The following is a 17,737-nucleotide window of genomic DNA, read 5'->3' on the forward strand; positions in this document are numbered from 1 at the left end:
AAAACAAAAAACAAAAAAAACCGCCATCCCAAAAACCCTCATTACCTCATCTTCACTTTCTTTTTCTTCTGAAGAGTCATCTTTTTCCTTCTTTTCATCTTCTTCGCTACTGGATTCATCTGACAAGATCTCTGGGCACTTGGTGCGTTTTGCTTTCCTTGTTGTTCCAGTGCTACTGCGCTCTTTTTTGCCACCTTTGCTTGGTGTTTTTTTGGACTTTGGCAGCGGCTGAGAGACAGAGAGGTGTGTTATCCAAGCAGGTACACAAAAGTGAATTTTAAAAATATGAATTTCTTCAAATCACATGAAAGAACAATAAACAAATATAGAGGTCTCTAAGTCTTGAAACAAAAAACAGGACTGTTTTATGTACTACACTTAAGCCACGACACTGCAGTAAGCAGAAATTCATTATACAGATGGACCTGAGTAAAATGAAATTTCAGTTCTAAGCTAAGCAGCCCTTCCACCCCCTTCTTCTGAAGAGTCATCTTTTTCCTTCTTTTCATCTTCTTCGCTACTGGATTCATCTGACAAGATCTCTGGGCACTTGGTGCGTTTTGCTTTCCTTGTTGTTCCAGTGCTACTGCGCTCTTTTTTGCCACCTTTGCTTGGTGTTTTTTTGGACTTTGGCAGCGGCTGAGAGACAGAGAGGTGTGTTATCCAAGCAGGTACACAAAAGTGAATTTTAAAAATATGAATCCCTTCAAATCCATGAAAGAACACTAAACAAATATAGAGGTCTCTAAGTCTTGAAACAAAAAACAGGGCTATTTTATGTACTACACTTAAGCCACGACACTGCAGTAAGCAGAAATTCATTACACAGATGGACCTGAGTAAAATGAAATTTCAGTTCTAAGCTAAGCAGCCCTTCCACCCCCTAATCAAACAAATCTTCAAAGGTTGGGGGTTAGAAATAACCATTTGCCTACCTATGGCCCCCAACCCATAAAAGCAAGGTTTTCCTTCTGATAACAAGTTAGCTAACAACTCTTCTGAAGACTTAAAGGCAGGAATTCTGTCATGTCTTATGCAGAGCTGCATTTTGTTATCACTCAGTACCGGTGTCCCTACAGCAGCACGCAGACCCCTTGTTCACATCACTTAACAGTGTTTGCTGGGAACAACTTTAATTTCCTGAGCAACAAGTCTAACTATTTATGGATTGCTTTTAGATTAAAAACTGAAAGTCCAAGAAGATTAATAACAGAGTATAGCAGTCGTGGCAGCTGAATCTAGTGCACTAGATACTAATATAGAATATATATACTATATACGTGTGTGTATATATATACACACAGTAATATACAAATTATATATATAATATATATTAATTAAAGCAAGTTTTCCTAGGCTTGCAACAAATTCCATCCAAATTGTGCCACAACCAAATATGAACATGTAACTTGTCAACATGTAGCATTCTCAAGTAACACCTGACAGCTGCTTTTCCTGTCCTTTGATGTTTTATTTCCTTGCTCTAACGCCTTTTTTTTTTTTCTTTTTCTTTCCTGTTCACATATTATGTCTATTCCCCTTCATTCACCCACAAAGCAGAAGCTACTTACAGTATTTAGGTACTGATATCTCTAATTAGCTTCATGTGTTGACCACATACACTTTCTGTGCGCTAACAGCGTATAACGGCTGCACTTAGATGTAAGCACATAGTTTCTAAGTCCTCACCCCATTACGGATGCCTGCAGCAGCAGAGCTGCTCTCAAGAAGCCATTGCTACTTCAGTAAGTTAGAACAGTAATTTTATCACCACTGGTAACAAGCAAATAATAAGGAATATATCAGAACAGAGCTACAAAAGCAAGTATAACCTTGCATCTCACCTTGCCTGAAGACTTTGGGTGCATTAAGAAGTTTAAGATTCTGGTTACCAGCTCACTATTAACTCCTGATCTTTCCAAGTCAAGAACTTCACAGATACTTTTCAACATTGCATTTCTAAATCTGGAGAGAAAAAAAAAAAAATAAGAAAAGATTAGTATCCTAAACAATTGGTCAATATTTGACTGCTAGAAGCTGCTATCTGGTTTGTGTCTGCAATCTGACAATAGACATGAATACATACACTTACTCATATTTCTAGTCTTAGCTAAAGTTAAGCAAAGAACCACCACCATATTACATAAAGCTAAATAAAATAAAATTCCCAAATACCTATACGTGTAAAGTAGGATACAGGAAAAAGTTATAAAATCTTAGTAAAAAAAAGTCTTCCCCAGAAGCTCTCCTAATCTACCACACTGGGAAAAAAAAATTTAAAAAAAAACAAAACACCAAAAATCAATCTTGGAAAATAAAGCCAGTGGGTACAAGACTTGAACTCTAGACTGGGGTTGTCCCTTTATTTTCTCTGGTTCCTCACCCCTTTACAGAAGTACCTCTGATGAAGACAGAAGGTTAAGTGAAACTGACATCCACCGCTTTACTCCAAAAGGACCTTGAACCAATTGTCCCACTTTATCACTTGTCCCATCAGTATTGAAAAAAGTGTAAAGAAAGAGTCAAGTCTTGTGAGGGTATGACATCAGAATGCAAGCTTAATTAGATTTAAAAAAAAAACCACAAGAAAACCCCTACTTAATTTACCTGTTACCTCCCTTCAACTGTTCACGCTTTCCTCTTCACTCATTTTGTATAATGGTGCCTGAACAGTAGATTTCATCGTTTGACCATTTTTCACAAGTTTAATAGCTATTTCTGGTAATCAAAGTCAAAGGAAACTTACTTTTCATTGTTTATTTAAAAACGCAGTGCATGCAACTATTTCATGCTGGCCTACTATTTCTCTAAAGTAGCGTTTAATTTCAGACTGTCCCTTTAAACTCACAGACTTCGAAGGGTGCCAAACAACTTTGTTCTCCCATGTTTTAGGGCATGGAAACCAGAATTCTTAATTGGTTTGGTGCATCTCCCTGCCTCAAATTACAGTTTGTCCAGTATCCTTCCAATGATGAAGCCAAGTCTTTCAATAATTTTTCTAAACAAGGTTATAAAAAAAATAATTTGTACAATCCTAACAATGAGGAGAGCCTTCCTGTTTAGCTTTTGGGAATACACTGAATACTTGTAAGGTATTCCTGCAGAACCACAGAATCAAGTGTCAATCTATTATGTTTTAAAAGACAATAATAGTATACAGTTAACTTCATTCATTAGCAGAGTTAAAAACCGCACAGCATTGAAGTTTCTGTTTCAGACTTTGAAGACCTTGTATACTGAATTCAGGACTTTGTGGGTCTATTGCTGCTTTAACTAAAATTCACTATGACTTGTGTTACACATGGCATTTGTCCTCGCATTTTAACTTTGGTTAGAACTGATACATACAAAGAATAAATATTGCCTGCCAGGTTTTCTTATTTTTAGTGCTTTGAAGATACATCGGCAGGTAACAGCAAACATAATGCACTGAGTATTAAAATGCAGTTCGAGTGTGGAATAAACAAGTGCATACAAATTTTGAGTCAGTAGCTTCCATAGCAAGCAGTTTTGACTTAAAATCTTAAAACAAACGAAGAACTCTTAATCCACACAGCAACCTCAACCCTCATTCTTTTTAGTTTATAATCTGAACATTAAGATCCTCCCCCACCACCACCTTTGTTATCTTGTTCAATGCTGTTAAAACAGGATGACATGCATCGTGTGTACATGTGTGTACAGTGCACGCAGAAATCAATCACATACCCAGAATAAATTAATAATCTGATCAGCAGCATTTCATACATAGCTAAGAACAGCAGCAGAATTTACCACAGTACTACAAGCACACAAGGCCAAGTACCTTTATATGAGTGACAACGCAACCAGTTTTCAGAATGTTTGCAGATGACTGAAGGGTAACAAAACTTAACTAACAGTTCTTTCATATGGAAAACATGAAAAAAAAATTTGCAAAAAAATACTTCATTTTGTGGTCTTTTGCACATAAGGGGAAGCATTATCCAATTAAACAAGTGGGAAAAGGTCAAAACTCCCATCCCAAGACAAGAGTTTGTCTTGTTAATTCAGAGGTATTTGACAAACCCTCCTCCTAGAAAACTGCCTATATGAGGAAGGAAGATTTGCAAATTCCACATTCTGGACACCTTCTCACTATTAACGAACTGACATTAAAAAAAAAAGAAAAAGGGATTTAGAATCAACTGTGTAGAAGTTACTAGTTTTTTCATTTGCTACAACTAGCAACACAAATATGCAAGGGCATTTTCAAACCCTTTCAGTCCAGCCAAAACCAAGCTGCAGCAGCTTCTCCCGAGTAGAGAAGCAGCTTATGTAGACAGAAAAAAATAAAAAGAAGACATAATAATAAAAAAGGTTTTTTAGGTTAGTTGCTAAAGCAGTTCTACTAAAAAGACTGTATATATACAATAAGAAAACATGGCTTTGATTCTGAAGGAGCAAGGTTTTGGGGCATAGAAAGATACGTTTGCTCCATGAATAGAGCACAACATACAACACTATCCTTGCCCTGGAGAAATAATGTTTTCCTCTCACTCAGCAGAAGAATCTGCTAGTCAGCAAGTGATAGTTACAACTTGGTCTCTAAGAATTGTGGATGAAAAGTTCAAAATTTAATTCCTCTTAATAGATTTCAAGTTGTCTTAGGAGATCAGTTTGTGTGATTAAAACGAGCTCAGAAACAGATCATAGAGCTCTAGGAAACAGCTACTCTGCTTAAAGTTTAAATTTGATCTGAAGTGAAATTTTGACAATAAAGAGGTGCGGATAGCGTTAAGTCAAGCTATGTTAAGTAACAATAAAGATAATTACTTTTTTAACATTTCTTCCTTCTTTTTGTATTGGTCACTTCCTTTTTCAAATGGGAACCCACTGAACTGACCCACATTCTTCTTGAGGGAAGCAACCTAGAACAGAGCACAGAGATTAATTTCCAAGGCAAGGAGTTTAAAAGATTTCATACAATTACATTGGCTAACATTGGCAAAAATCACCTGCCATCTCAAGCTTGTTTAGAATGTAATGTATGATTATTTACATGTTTGCACAACTATGATCATATAAAGCCTGTTGCATGCTTTGTACATGTAATTTGTTATAGAACAGTGAATTTTTTTTACTATATAAACCAAATCTGCTTTATCAGATTATTTGCTTTTCTAAAGTCTTACATAGCACCATGATTGTACTTTTGAATCTTCTCTTTAGCAAAGACAAATGACAAATTTTTGCATTTACATACCACCCAGTTTACAAGTCGTACCATTATGCCTGCAGTCTGAACAGGGTTGAAATTTCATTGTGACAGCCCTCGTAATTGGAAAATTGCCCCCATCAAGATCCTAAATGTATTTCAATTCTTTGTTTTCACTCCATTTCTTTTTACCAAAAAAAAGTTAAAAAAACATCCCCAAATCTTTTGTTCTCCTGAGATCTTTTTAACACTATCAAGAATAACTTGAACTCACTTTCAACAGTTCTACAAATTTTGTTCCTGGTGTTTCTCCATTAGTTTACAATTTTACCAAAGCTAAGCTCCTTTTCCAAAGAGAATTATCTTTGTCCAGCACCTAGAGAAAATTTGCAGATGGCACTGGTATGTTTTATTAAAAATGTTAATTACGATCCAAAGCACACACAGAACGTGCACACAAGACAACATCTCATCTTCACTATATTAAATAGCATTCTGAGCTCCCACCAGTTCTGATTAAATGTAATTTTAGATGAAACCATACTGATATATTTCCAAGCAAACAATTATATTCTCATGTCTTTGGACTCAAACCACTGCAGCAGTCCAGCCAGACTTTTAAACAAGTCTACATGCAAAAGACTAAATGTGGGAGGGCAGAGGAAAGGGGGGGTGGAATTGCAAGAGGAAAGGGGTGGTGTGGGAGGGAAGTGTAAGAGCTGTATTTTGATAGCTGTTGTGTCTAATTAGTATGATTCACGAGTGTTAAATATCAATTTACAATTATATAATTTGCAGAAAATTATGAAACTGCAAATAGTTGTGTGTCTATTAGTTGATTAGATTATTTATTATTGATTACTAAATCAATTATTAATAAGTGTCATTGAATTGTTGCATAGTGTGGTGCATAATCAATGAACAGTACAGTCTCTTAAATCAGTTATGTCTCCAATCTGCAACCTTAAGTGGGAAAGGTGGACTCTGAGGCAATGGTATCCCAGTACCTCCTCCGAAAGACAGTAGAAAAGTGTTACTGGTTTCACAAAGAGTAAATGCATGCAGTTTGACTACTTCCACAGTAAAGCCAGTTAAATGAGAAAGTTACATGGTTCTGTCATTGTATCTTTCTTATCAATTAAATTCTACTGCAGGACAATCCAAAAGTTTGCAAAATTCTGCACACACCAAGTAAGAAATTCTCTAATACAATTTATTGCCATACCAAATACATAACGTAAATCAAAGAATTAGGTTTTAGTAAATATATACTGTTATTTTTCTGAATATTTGATGCAACAGATCTTTATTTGCTATTTAAACATGCATTGCATTTGCTGCAGTGGTCTGGGATATTAGAGCTAGCATACATCTATACTAGTACTATTCAGTTCCTGGTTTCCTAAATACACAAAGAGGTAAAAATAAATTCCTATAAATATGGTAAATGTATTGAAATAGTAAAATGAAATCTGCCTTAACTTCTCTACATCTGTTTTACCTCTATTAGAAGGAAGATGGATCATATTTACTCTGAAATTTAAGGCATGATCACTGATACATAAAGGGCTCCAAGAAAGATTTGCTATTATATTTTCTTTAAATTTCATTCTTAAATCCAAAAGCGAGCATATCAGTTTTCAACTAATATTTTAATTGCCTTAGATAAACGTAACAAAAAACACTATAAAGACTTTACACATAATGTAGTTTTACTTTTTACTGCTTGTGCAAACTAAAGGAGAAAATTACTATGTAAGTAGCAATGTATTAAAACCTACTAGCAGGTTTCAAACATAAAAGAAATAGAAATACTAAGAAAAAGCAATGTTGAACAAAATAACCACATGTAGTATTTTGACTACATTCCACATCTGAGAAGCTTTTAGCACGTGAACCATAAATTATTTCAAACTCATTCTCATAAGGCAAACCACCCCTCCCCCTGTTAAAAAATAAATAAAAATATATTCTCTATTCAAGCAGACTTACAATTCAGTACACCTTTCCATAGGATTTCTATAGGGAGAATAGTTTACAGAAGTCAGAAAAAATATGGGCTTGCTTAACCAGTCTTGCAATATTAATTTTCTAAGTAGTTTGTAATAAATAATCCCTAAAAGTAGATCCACATATGCAACTGTAAAAAACTATACTACAAACATTTTCAGTATGCATGAGAACTAACAGATATACAAGATTGATTTTAAGTTCTTACAGTGCCTGGCCTGTTGTAGAGGAGTTTGTGCAGGTTCCTAAGTTCATCCGTCTTCTTTTTACTCAGAAAGAACTGTATCCTTTCAATTTCACAGAGTTTTTGTCCTTTTCCTGAAACAGTCAAAATATGCGATTCGTCACATTCCTATTTACCTATGTGTTTATAACTTCAATTATCTACTCTTTTTTTAAAAAGCGAAGAAGTTGTTTCAGAATAGCATTAGACATTACAACAGGTCAAACAGTAAGTAGACCTTTTCCTATCAATCAGGCATCCTGAAAGTCTCTTTATTTTCCTTACTTGATAGCACGCAGCCTAGGGTACAAGGACTTAGCATTTCTTTTTTATTCTAGGTTCTCCTGTCTTTGTTAGTGGGGACTAGGTACTGAAGATCCTTTTCCAGGTAAGTTTAAACATTATAAAACTTCTATGGTTTAAACTGATGCTACAGAGTAACAGAGAGGTTTCATATACTTATAATAGCCGTACCATTTTAAAATATATCATGACTCTGTTAATAGATCTCATCTACAACAAATTAATAATTTGATCTTTTAAGAGGTTTCATTATTGTTCCCACCGCTCACATTTCTTATGTGCAAGGACAAACTTACCTGGTGTAATTGTAAAAGGTTCCTTTTGCAACGAGGACACTTGCATGGTCAGTCGGTCTACCTTCTTTTTCTCCCTTTTTCCTTCAACGATGAGACTCTTCTCTGCAAAAGACACAGTATTTTTCATTACATGAAGAGATTTCACTGTAGTGACAGGCAATACGACACTAAATCTTTGCAATTGCAAACCAGAAATGGATATAACTGGGTACTACAACACTTTCAAACCTTTGACTAATAGGTCAATGGACTTCTACAGAGCTGTATATTGCAGTCTTTAGTTCTCAACCGTAGTCGTGCATACAGCTTAATCTTGAAGACAGGGCATTTCCTAAAGGGAACCTCACTCCACAATGAAGATTGCAACACTGTGCATTTTCAGAAATCCATCCTTCTCTCCCTTCACTGCCTTTCTGAGGTACAGAACTGACATGGTTTGCATAGTCTCCTTCTGGGATGCCCTAGCCCCTACATGCACAGCTCCACTTTAGCTCTCTGAAGGAGAATACTATCACCAGATGAGCAAAAGGAGAGTCCAGCATGTCTGCAGGCACCTTCTCTTCCCACTGCTGGACTGGAGGACCCACACGTATCAGCAGGAGAGGCAGAAGCACAAGCACAGTGGAACTGTACTACACCTCGCTGGGCTATGCAGAACAGCACTCTGCAGGGCACAATACAAGTGTCACAAATACTACAATACTACTATTCCCAGTAATTCTGGTACTGCTTAGTAATGAATATATTTAGATTGTTTTACGTATACATTGCACATCGCTAGTTTAATGATACCATGTCAGGAGAAAAACCCAAAGCTTCACTTAAACATTTCATACTAAAATACCTGTCCTCAAAATCACATATCAAACTATCCTTAGTGCTAAACAGACGGGGTTTCCTGGCTTTAACATCTGAAAGCAGCTTCAAAACGCATATGAACATCAAGACTAGATATGTATCTGCTGAAAACAGAGCAAAACATACTTATTCGCACACAAGAAACAGTGATTTCTAAAAATCTAGTTCTAATTCCTCTACTGTTTTCCAAACAGCATAACCTCTTTTCTTTCTACTAAAGACAAATCTCAGCTCTTTTAAGAATCCAAGACCATCAGTGACTTGCTGTCATGGTTTAACCCCCAGCTGTCAACTAAGCATCACAAAGTCACATTCACTTCCTCCCCACCCCCAGTGGGGTGGGGGAGATAATCAGAAGAGTAAGAATGGGAAAACTTACGGGTTGAGGAAAAGACAGTTTAACAGGTAAAGCAAAAACCGCATACGCAAAGCAAAACAAGGTATTTGCTCACTACTTCCAATCAGCAGGCAGGTGCTGAGCCATCCCCAAGAGAGCAGGGCTTCATCACACATAAGTTACTTGGGAAGATAAATGCCATAACTCCGAATATCCCACCCTTCCTTCTTCTTCTCCCAGCTTCACATGTTGAGCATGATGTCATGTGGTACAGAATATCCCTTAGGTCAGCTGTCCCAACTGTGTCCCCTCCCAACTTCTTGTGCACTCCCAGCCTACTTGCTGGTAGGGAGGTTAGAAGAGCAGAAAAAGCCTTGACTGTGCAAGCACTGCTCAGCAATAACTAAAACATCCCTGTATTATCAACACTGTTTTAAGCAAAAGTCCAAAACATAGCCTCATACCAGCTACTGTGAAGAAAATTGCCTCTATCCCAGCCAAAATCAGCACACTTGGTTTTCACTGTGCCATACTGCAGCTGTTTACATGGATGTTTTCGTTTGCAATACAGGCTCCTAGTTAATTTCTATTGGGAAATCTCATTTTTGCACAGTACTTCATCACATCTCATATTCCTTAACCACCCTCTTCCATTGCACGCCACAACAAAAAACCTGCCTTGCTCGCTCATCTTATGATATCACCATTACTTTTATTAACAAAATTAATCAAATGGAATTTCTCCTCTCCTATATAATTAAATTTTGGTACCCAGTAAATTAATTCACAGTAGTTAAGCAAAGACATCTGTATTGTTTCCAAAGCTATTGCACAGATCTTTCAAATGTCTTTCTTTTGCAAACACAGATCTTTTCAGCATGTTACTGGAAAAAAAAAGGATTTCTTTTTGAATATACATTTTTATATAAATAATTTTAATAAAGGATACTACCTCTTATAATCACATAGATCCTTATACAACAACAAAAAAAACAACCCTAGTGTAGGAATTTAGGACGCTAGCACTTCTTTCAATCATTCCTGAGGAATATCAGCATCACTGTTTCTAGTGCTGCCTGTTATAGTCTACTGGGAAGCAATTTATGACCCATGAGATAAATGTACCATAGATTCTCCTAAACAATAATTGTACAATTAGCAAAGATCACAGGAGAGTGCATTCAGTAACCGTGGCATTTTAAAGGACAAATTATTCAGTGGAAAAACACATACCCTTTTCTTCCTCCTCCTCTTCTTCCTCTTCTTCATCTTCATCACTTTCCTCAGCTTTGTTTTCGGCTTCAGGTTGCTTCTCATCTGCTTTTTCAGATGATATTGTATCTTCCTTTGAGGAAGCAACAGAAGACATGGTGTATAGTTCTGTAAAAAGCAGTCAGGGAAACCATCATCAATACAGAATCATAGAATGGTTTATGTTAGAAGGGAACTTAAAAATCATCAAGTTCCAACCCCCCTGCCCTGGGCAGGGCCACTTCTGACCAGACCAGTTTGCTCAAAGCCCCGTCCAACCTGGTCTTGAACACCTCCAGGGATGGGGCATCCGCAACTTCCCTGGGCAACCTGTTCCAGTGCTTCACCATCCTCACAGTACAGAATTTCTTCCTAATATGTAATGTAAATCTCCCCTCTTTCAGTTTAAAAACATTACCCCTCGTCCTACCACTACAATCCCTGATAAAAAGTTCCTCTCCAACTTTCTTGGAGGCCCCCTTCAGGTACTGGAAGGCTGCTATAAGGTCTCCCCAGAGCCTTCTCTTCTCCAGGCTGAACAACCCCAGCTCTCTCAGCCTGTCTTCACAGAAGAGGTGTTCCATCCCTCTCATCATCTCTGTGGCCCTCCTCTGGACCTGTTCCAACCTGTCCATAGCACGACACATGAAAAATACAGGAAACTTGCTTTTTAAAAAATTACTTCTTGTATAGTAATGTCAAATGTCATAATGCTCACATTCTTTAAGATGCTGCATACACACAATACATAACATTTTTCAGGACTTGTTATCTATTCTGCAAGTAGCCTGGTTAAGAACAGCTTAAAAGGCTATCAATTCTTTCCACATGCAAGTCTTCAAGCTTGCTTTGGGAGGCATTTGGAAACACCCACTCAAGGCAGCTGATGGTGTTAGCTCTGAAGAACTGTAATGTTTTAAGATATCACAGTTTAGTGCACCATATTATAAACTAAATAGTTGTTTCTGATAACAGTTAACCATGCATACAAAGTTCCCTAGTGAGTTAAACAAACTACAATTTTAGATGTGGAATGAGAACAGAAAAATAAAAAATCAAAGTTACAAGTGATTCAGAAAAAGCTAACATTGTTGTCAGAATTCAAATATCCATTACATCTTAGGGCTTGAAAATGCTTTTTGGTTTTTATCTGTAGAGGTACAGCAAAAAAGAATAAAAGCCTCTTGCTTAGCATATTCAAGAAGAGTCTTTTCTTTGCATTTGAAGTGGCTTAAATGTTAACTTTAAAACATCTTTGGCAATTACCATTTCCTTATTGATGGAGAATGCCTGTCTAACAGAGGAAGGTAACTGTGTTCATTTTAGAAAGATTGTAGCTTTCCTCTGTAAACAGTCTTTCACTGTTTACAAATCTGGAACAAAATACAGCATGAGCTGTATAAACCCTTGTGAAAAAAAAATATAATGTGGTTTACCATTGTCTTTTTCCAATATTAAAGCCAATACTATCTGAAAGAGGTCAGACTCAAAAAACAATGAAACCAACTGCTTCGATGCAATATTAGCAGGTGTCAGAGAACAGCAGCACTCCAAATGACAGAAAACATGAGTTACATTACCACTAGTAAAGGGAAAAAGAAAGTTTGCTTCTCTTTGATAAACCACTGGGGGTAAAAATGTAACGTATTTTTCAGGGTATTACTACCAGAGTTTCATTTCACACGAAAAAGTAATCCGAGTTTTTAACGATATTACTCTCCGAATTGTACTCGCCCGCTCAAGTGAAATAAACAAGCGAAGTACTAACACGCGGGATTTCCTTCCCCTTTCAATAGGGGCAGGAGGGAAAGAGGAAAATAAGAGACTTTTTTTGCTTTTCAGCAACCGGGTCCGTAAGGACGACTTTCTCCGGGAAAAAGGGTAGTGGGATCCACCTTTAGGAAAGCTGCAGCCGGGGGTATTTTCAGCCGGGAGAGGGTATCTCTGGAGCCGCCCCGAGGAGGATACTCCTGCACAACGGCACCTCCCACCCTCCTCCAGGACTTTTCGGACAAGGACTCGCCACCTGTCTTGTCCCCTTCCCGACGTGCGAGCCGGAGGCCGGGAAAAGCCATGACGATGTGCAGCACCCGGAGGAGCCGGCGGCCGAGAAGGGCGGCGGGGACAGCGCCGAGCGCCATCGTCCTCCCCGAACCGGCAGCGAGATCGTTCCACACACACCCCCTCGCCTCCCGCCACCGGGCCGGACGGAGGGGCCCGGCAGACACCACAGGGGGAGAAGGCTGCCCGCCGCCCCGGGGAGGGGGGGGGGGGGGGGGGAGGGGGGGGAAAAGCGGCCCCGCCACCCTGACACAACGAAGCCGCCGCCGATCCCGGACCCCGCCACACGGTGCGATCGCGGCGGCTCCGTTTCATTTCCCCTCACCACCTGCCCGACCGACCGCGGCGAGGCGGGAGCGCCCTCTCCGGCGCCGTTACGGCCATGGCGGCGGGACCCACCTCAGCTCAGCTCGAGCCCCGGCTTCTGGCTCCTTCCTCGGGCGCGGCAGCTGAAGGCGACAGTTACCGGAGAAGGAGAAAGAGAAGGGGGGGAGGGAAAGACAGGGAGGGCGGGAGGAGGCGGGCGGGGCGGCACCACACACAGGCACACAGAGAAAGCGAGAACGACGCGCACGGAGCCGCCGTCCCGCCGATGGGTCACTCTCTCCACTCTCTCTCCCCGGAATCAACAAGGTTTTCAAAATGGCGGGTTGGCGGGCGGGGAGAAGGAAGCGGGAAGGCGGCGGCCAATCACGCGCCCGCAGCCCGGCCGCCGGCGGGGTGTGCGAGTGCGCGTGACGCCCCCCCGCACCCCCCCTCAGCGCCGCCTCGCAGTGACGTCACGACGTTGCCTCCGCCGCCGGGGCGTGTTGAGGGGCCGCCCCGCCGCCGCCGGGTGGGTTGGTGGCGTCTCCGCCCGCCCTTCGGTCCCGTGCGGGTGGGGAGGGCTTAGCGGTCCCGTTTGATCCTACCGGGGCGGCAGCCGCGGTGCTGACAGGCTGGGGAGCGTGTAGGGAGTGTGGTGTTTTGGCCGCTGAGGGCGGGAGCCGGGGCCTGAAGAGCGAGGCCTTCTCCTTACCCCCTGCAAAATGCGGGTGGGTCAGGGCCGGCCCCCGAAAAAGGGAAGGCCCCGTCCCGCTCTCCGAGCTTTAGCCTGCCAGGGGTTTAGTCATGAAAGCGGAGAGGAGGGCTGTCCGGGCGGACAGCAGGGACAAGGAGCGCTCAGAATATACGCTGGAGAAGGAAATAGCCCGACCTAAGGGTCTCCAAGCCGCGCTGAACCCAGAGCAGCTCTTTAGCTGGTGTGTGAGTAGCAGCGGGCAGGTGGCTCTTGCTGAGGGAGGGACCAGGTCAAGGAGAGAGAGGAAATGAGCAAAACCTTAAGGCTGCTGTGAATTGCTAATTATAGGCGGGTGTAAAGCATCGTCGTGTAGAACTGGTAATAAAACTGGGGTGTATGTGCAATGTAAATACTACAAAATAATAGAATCTGGGACAGGAAAATACTACAATTCATATACTGTGTGCAAAAGGAAAGCCTGAGGGCTTTACTCAGACTTTTCACCTCCCAATTTAGGCAACGGAGATGCAGATTCCTTTTCCTAAAGTTTTTAAAGCTGGTGCAATCACAGATGGTGGTGTTCTTAAAAAGGAAAAATGTAAATTGTTTACCAACAATACACAATTAGACAAGCCTGAAGTTAATACACAATCAGGAGGTAAAAATACCCATCATGAAGCCATGGGCTACGCAAATGGCACAAGACAGATGTTTGAAGACAACAGACTACTTCCTATAAGATGAATAGGTTTGGATTAGTTCAGAATCGTGGCAGAAGACATCCAAAGGCTGAGCCGTGGGTTGTGATGATGAATTATACTGTCTCTTTTGTAAAGAGGGATGTGTTTACCCAATGGAGATAATTTACCTAATTAAAGTACCTATGTTAATGTCCTACACATGTCACAGTAGAGCTGCATCTCGAGGAGAAATAGAAGATAGTGGCTTCATTGATCCTTTTAGTGAAGATATCACTTTAGTAGCAGGCAGCTCCTCAAACACAGACTGAATTCCATATTTTAGGAACTGATACACTCTTAGTGCAGGTAAATTGCATTTTGTCACAGATTTCTTCTGGCAGAACTTCAACAGCTATGACAATTAACTTTTCTTGATTCTGTTTTTTGAAACCTCTGCACTTCATAGTATCTTTTTGATTTATGAGTTTATGGAGTAGTTCCAGTGTGCTGTTAACAGTTTTATAAAGGGTTGTTGCATCTCCCAGACAAGATTGAGACATTGTGGATTAAAAAGACTTTTATAAAAAAATCTGCAATGCTAGAATTTGGGAGAAGGTGGCATCAAATTTGGAAGAAGAAAATGTCAGATGTGTTAAAGGCAAATTGCTGAATTAAAGAGAAGAGACCAAAACTGATTTATCTTCTCATTTTTACTATGAGTAAGAATGCTTATTCTCAGTACACAGCTTTGGGGTGCTTCACTGTATCGACACTTCTATGTTGCTGCCTTTTCTCCACTCAACCTGATAAAGTTAACTTAATGATACAGTTTCAGCTGAGAGTTGAAAGACGGGAATGAGAGAATTATATTGGTATAAAATGTTAGCATTGTCTAAGGTGTTCACACAGTGGTGTAGTGAAAGGTACTAAACACAGCTTGAGCCCCTTGGTTCTGGATGAAGGCTAAATTGGAAAGGGATAACTGATTCTAAGAGCTTCTTAGAGTTAATGCAAGAGCTGCTTACTGTAGCCTGCTCTTCTTATTCCATCACAGAGAGGCTGCTCTCCTACTGCCATAGTCCCAGCGTTGAGGACACTCTCTTAGTTTTGACGGCTAGCTCTATCTGCAAACAACAGTTATCCTGGAGGTACCTTGGCTTGGCTTTTAGATATCAAAGGATATGTTTCTTAGACGTAGTAACTCAATAGAATTAAATGGTGAAAAATGGTTTGAAGGTGCTGTAAAAAGAAGAAGCTGGCATGTTTGAAGATACGTTACAAGCTTGTATGCCGGAGTGCAGTAGATAGTGCTATTTTAAACATGGTTACCAGCTTCTGTTAATTAATATAAACAGCTCTTTTTGGCTAGTTCAGAGCAGCTTGTATTAGCAAGCAACACTGATCGTATACAGCACACAGCACTTTTTGAGAAGTTTTTTGGGATAGAAGTGCAGGCTTCACAGAGTGTACAAAGTCCCCCAGGATTGCGTTTATTTTGTTTCCAAAGGGACTGGTGACTGCAGTGCCCTGCCATCAGCGCAGAAAGTGACAAGTCTGCTGTGGGCAAAATGACAGAAAAGGTCAGCTGTAGATTGCAGAGAAAGTGCCCTGCATCAAAGTAAGTACTCAGTAACTCTCATGAGGAATTTTCCACACAGAGAAAAATACCACAGCAACAAATTATGGGATGCTACTTTTCAATAACGTAGCCACTGTTGCGTTTTGTTCTTGTATGTTCTTCAGTTTCTCTGTAACAGTCATGTGACTACATATTTCTTAGAAGTGTCTAATTGACTTGTCTATGAAATGCTGAGAAAAGTCCTGTGTAAATGCCACGTACATCTTTATTAACATTAGCAGCATTACATGGCTTTTGAATCTAAGGATTATATAATTGCTCCTGAAAGCAGGAATTTAAATTTGAACTGATAATTGAGCTAATTAACACTATTTACAAGACAAGAGAAACTTGAAAGCTATTTGAGCAGTATACAGTTAAGTTATGGTGTGATTAATAACATATCCTGAATATTTCCAAGTGTTCACTGCATATTTGTGCAAGATATTTTGCCTCTGTTGATTGATAAGAATACCTGATTTGCAAAGTGTTTTGGAAGGAGGTCCTGCTCACTTCTGACATCCTGCATTTCCCTTCTCATTCCCCATCCAAGTGTTTCAGGATTAGCAGAGGGTGGCGTCATCCCCACTTGTCACCTGTTTCTTACCCTTAAGAAGCTTAAGAGTTGTCCTTGCAAATACAAATTCTCACAAATGTGAGATGAGTGATGTGAATCGACCTAAGCAGCTTCACTATATTTTAAAAATCTCTATATGGGCCGTGCTTCGGGGTAAATATATGCAAAGATTCAACAGAACTGTGAAGTAATAAGAAACACGAGAGATAGACAATGAATGAAAACCGTACATAAAGTCACTTTTTCCGTCTGCATGTGAATGACAGCACTGTGCTCTGTCAAACTGAGCTCTGTGTCAGGATTTCTCTTAACCTTCCAGTTACCAGGGGTTTGAAAATTACTGCTTCTTGTGTGTTTAATAACATCTGCAGCTGTATGTTCAGTCAGAGCACGCGCGGCTGTTATCTCTTCGATGAAATATTTAGATCTAGCACTAGGTGTAGTATTTAGATCTACAGGTACAAGCCAGGAACTCTGAAGGGCTGGCACGTAGCTCTTGCAGGCAATAGCCCCACGAGCTCTTCTGCATCCCTCTGCTGACACTGAGGATGGGCTTTCACCTCAAGGTCCCACACGCCGCTCGGTGCTGGAGAACCGTTAGCAGGACGGCTTCCCTCGTGAAGGACAGAATCTGACCTGTGGTGAATGCTCACCCGGTTACTGGCCTCCCACTACTTTTGGGAGAGTTTTGCCATGAATAGCGGGTGTTTGTGCCAGTGACCTATGTAAATGTTGTGTAACTCACACGTTAGAAAAGGAAACACTGTCAATTCATGGAGGCTTTAAGGTCTGAGCCTGGAAATTTCTCCTCGACAGGTCTATAGGTTTTGGTACAGTTGGGAATTTACAATTGCACATTTTTAAACTCCTTGTAAATGGAAAACATTTCCAAGGGTATCGCTCTTTTGCACCAGGACAAGTTTGCACTTAGTTCATCATCAAGCTGAGCTACAAAGTGAAATGGCTGTTTTTTCCACGTGCGTTGCGTGTAGTTAGTGGCAACCTGTGTTTAAAAAAAAAAACAGGTATCCAACAACCAAAAAAAAATGAGGGGAAAGAAAAGGAAAACTTTGTAGCTTTCTAATAATTTAAGGTGATCTTGGTAATAATTTGTCAACGTGATATGATATATAAGTGGAGGTTTTCCAGAAAAGGCTTTTCGGAGGGAGATTCCCCACCACCTCCCCCAGCACCCCCCCCCTCCGGTAGCCACGGGGCTCGCCCGGCAGGAGCCCTTCCCCCGAAAACGTCAGATGAATTTGCCCTTTGTAAGAGGCGGCGGCACCGGGGCTCCCTCAGTCGCCCACCCGGGGCAAGCGGCGGGGCTACCCCCCCCCCCCCCGCGCC

The 17,737-nt window shown here is 40.5% G+C and overlaps 1 protein-coding gene across 1 annotated transcript; it reads right to left on the minus strand.

Annotated features, from left to right (window-relative positions):
* Positions 1 to 453: 453 nt before the first annotated feature.
* LOC106887331 (protein DEK-like) lies at positions 454 to 13,162 on the minus strand. The gene is made up of 7 exons (XM_014940787.1): positions 12,915 to 13,162; positions 10,437 to 10,583; positions 8,009 to 8,110; positions 7,395 to 7,504; positions 4,795 to 4,889; positions 1,845 to 1,965; positions 454 to 639 (listed from the first exon to the last, which is right to left on the minus strand). Exons 2-7 carry the CDS (start codon positions 10,570 to 10,572, stop codon positions 454 to 456), a joined length of 750 nt encoding a protein of 249 aa, XP_014796273.1. The 5' UTR covers positions 10,573 to 10,583; positions 12,915 to 13,162.
* Between the last annotated feature and the right edge of the window lie 4,575 nt (positions 13,163 to 17,737).

This window comes from Calidris pugnax, unplaced genomic scaffold (genome assembly GCF_001431845.1).
Source record: "Calidris pugnax isolate Ruff unplaced genomic scaffold, ASM143184v1 scaffold8, whole genome shotgun sequence".
NCBI lineage: Eukaryota > Metazoa > Chordata > Aves > Charadriiformes > Scolopacidae > Calidris > Calidris pugnax.

Bases quoted from the DNA above. Each gene is read 5' to 3' on its own strand.
- LOC106887331 (XM_014940787.1), bottom strand. From the start codon at position 10,572: ATGTCTTCTGTTGCTTCCTCAAAGGAAGATACAATATCATCTGAAAAA. The intron at 4,890-7,394 runs GTAAGAACTTAA...GCTCTGTTCTAG, and splicing joins TCTACAACAGGCCAGGCACT to GTTGCTTCCCTCAAGAAGAA. The intron at 640-1,844 runs GTGAGATGCAAG...TCTGTCTCTCAG, and splicing joins ACCCAAAGTCTTCAGGCAAG to CCGCTGCCAAAGTCCAAAAA.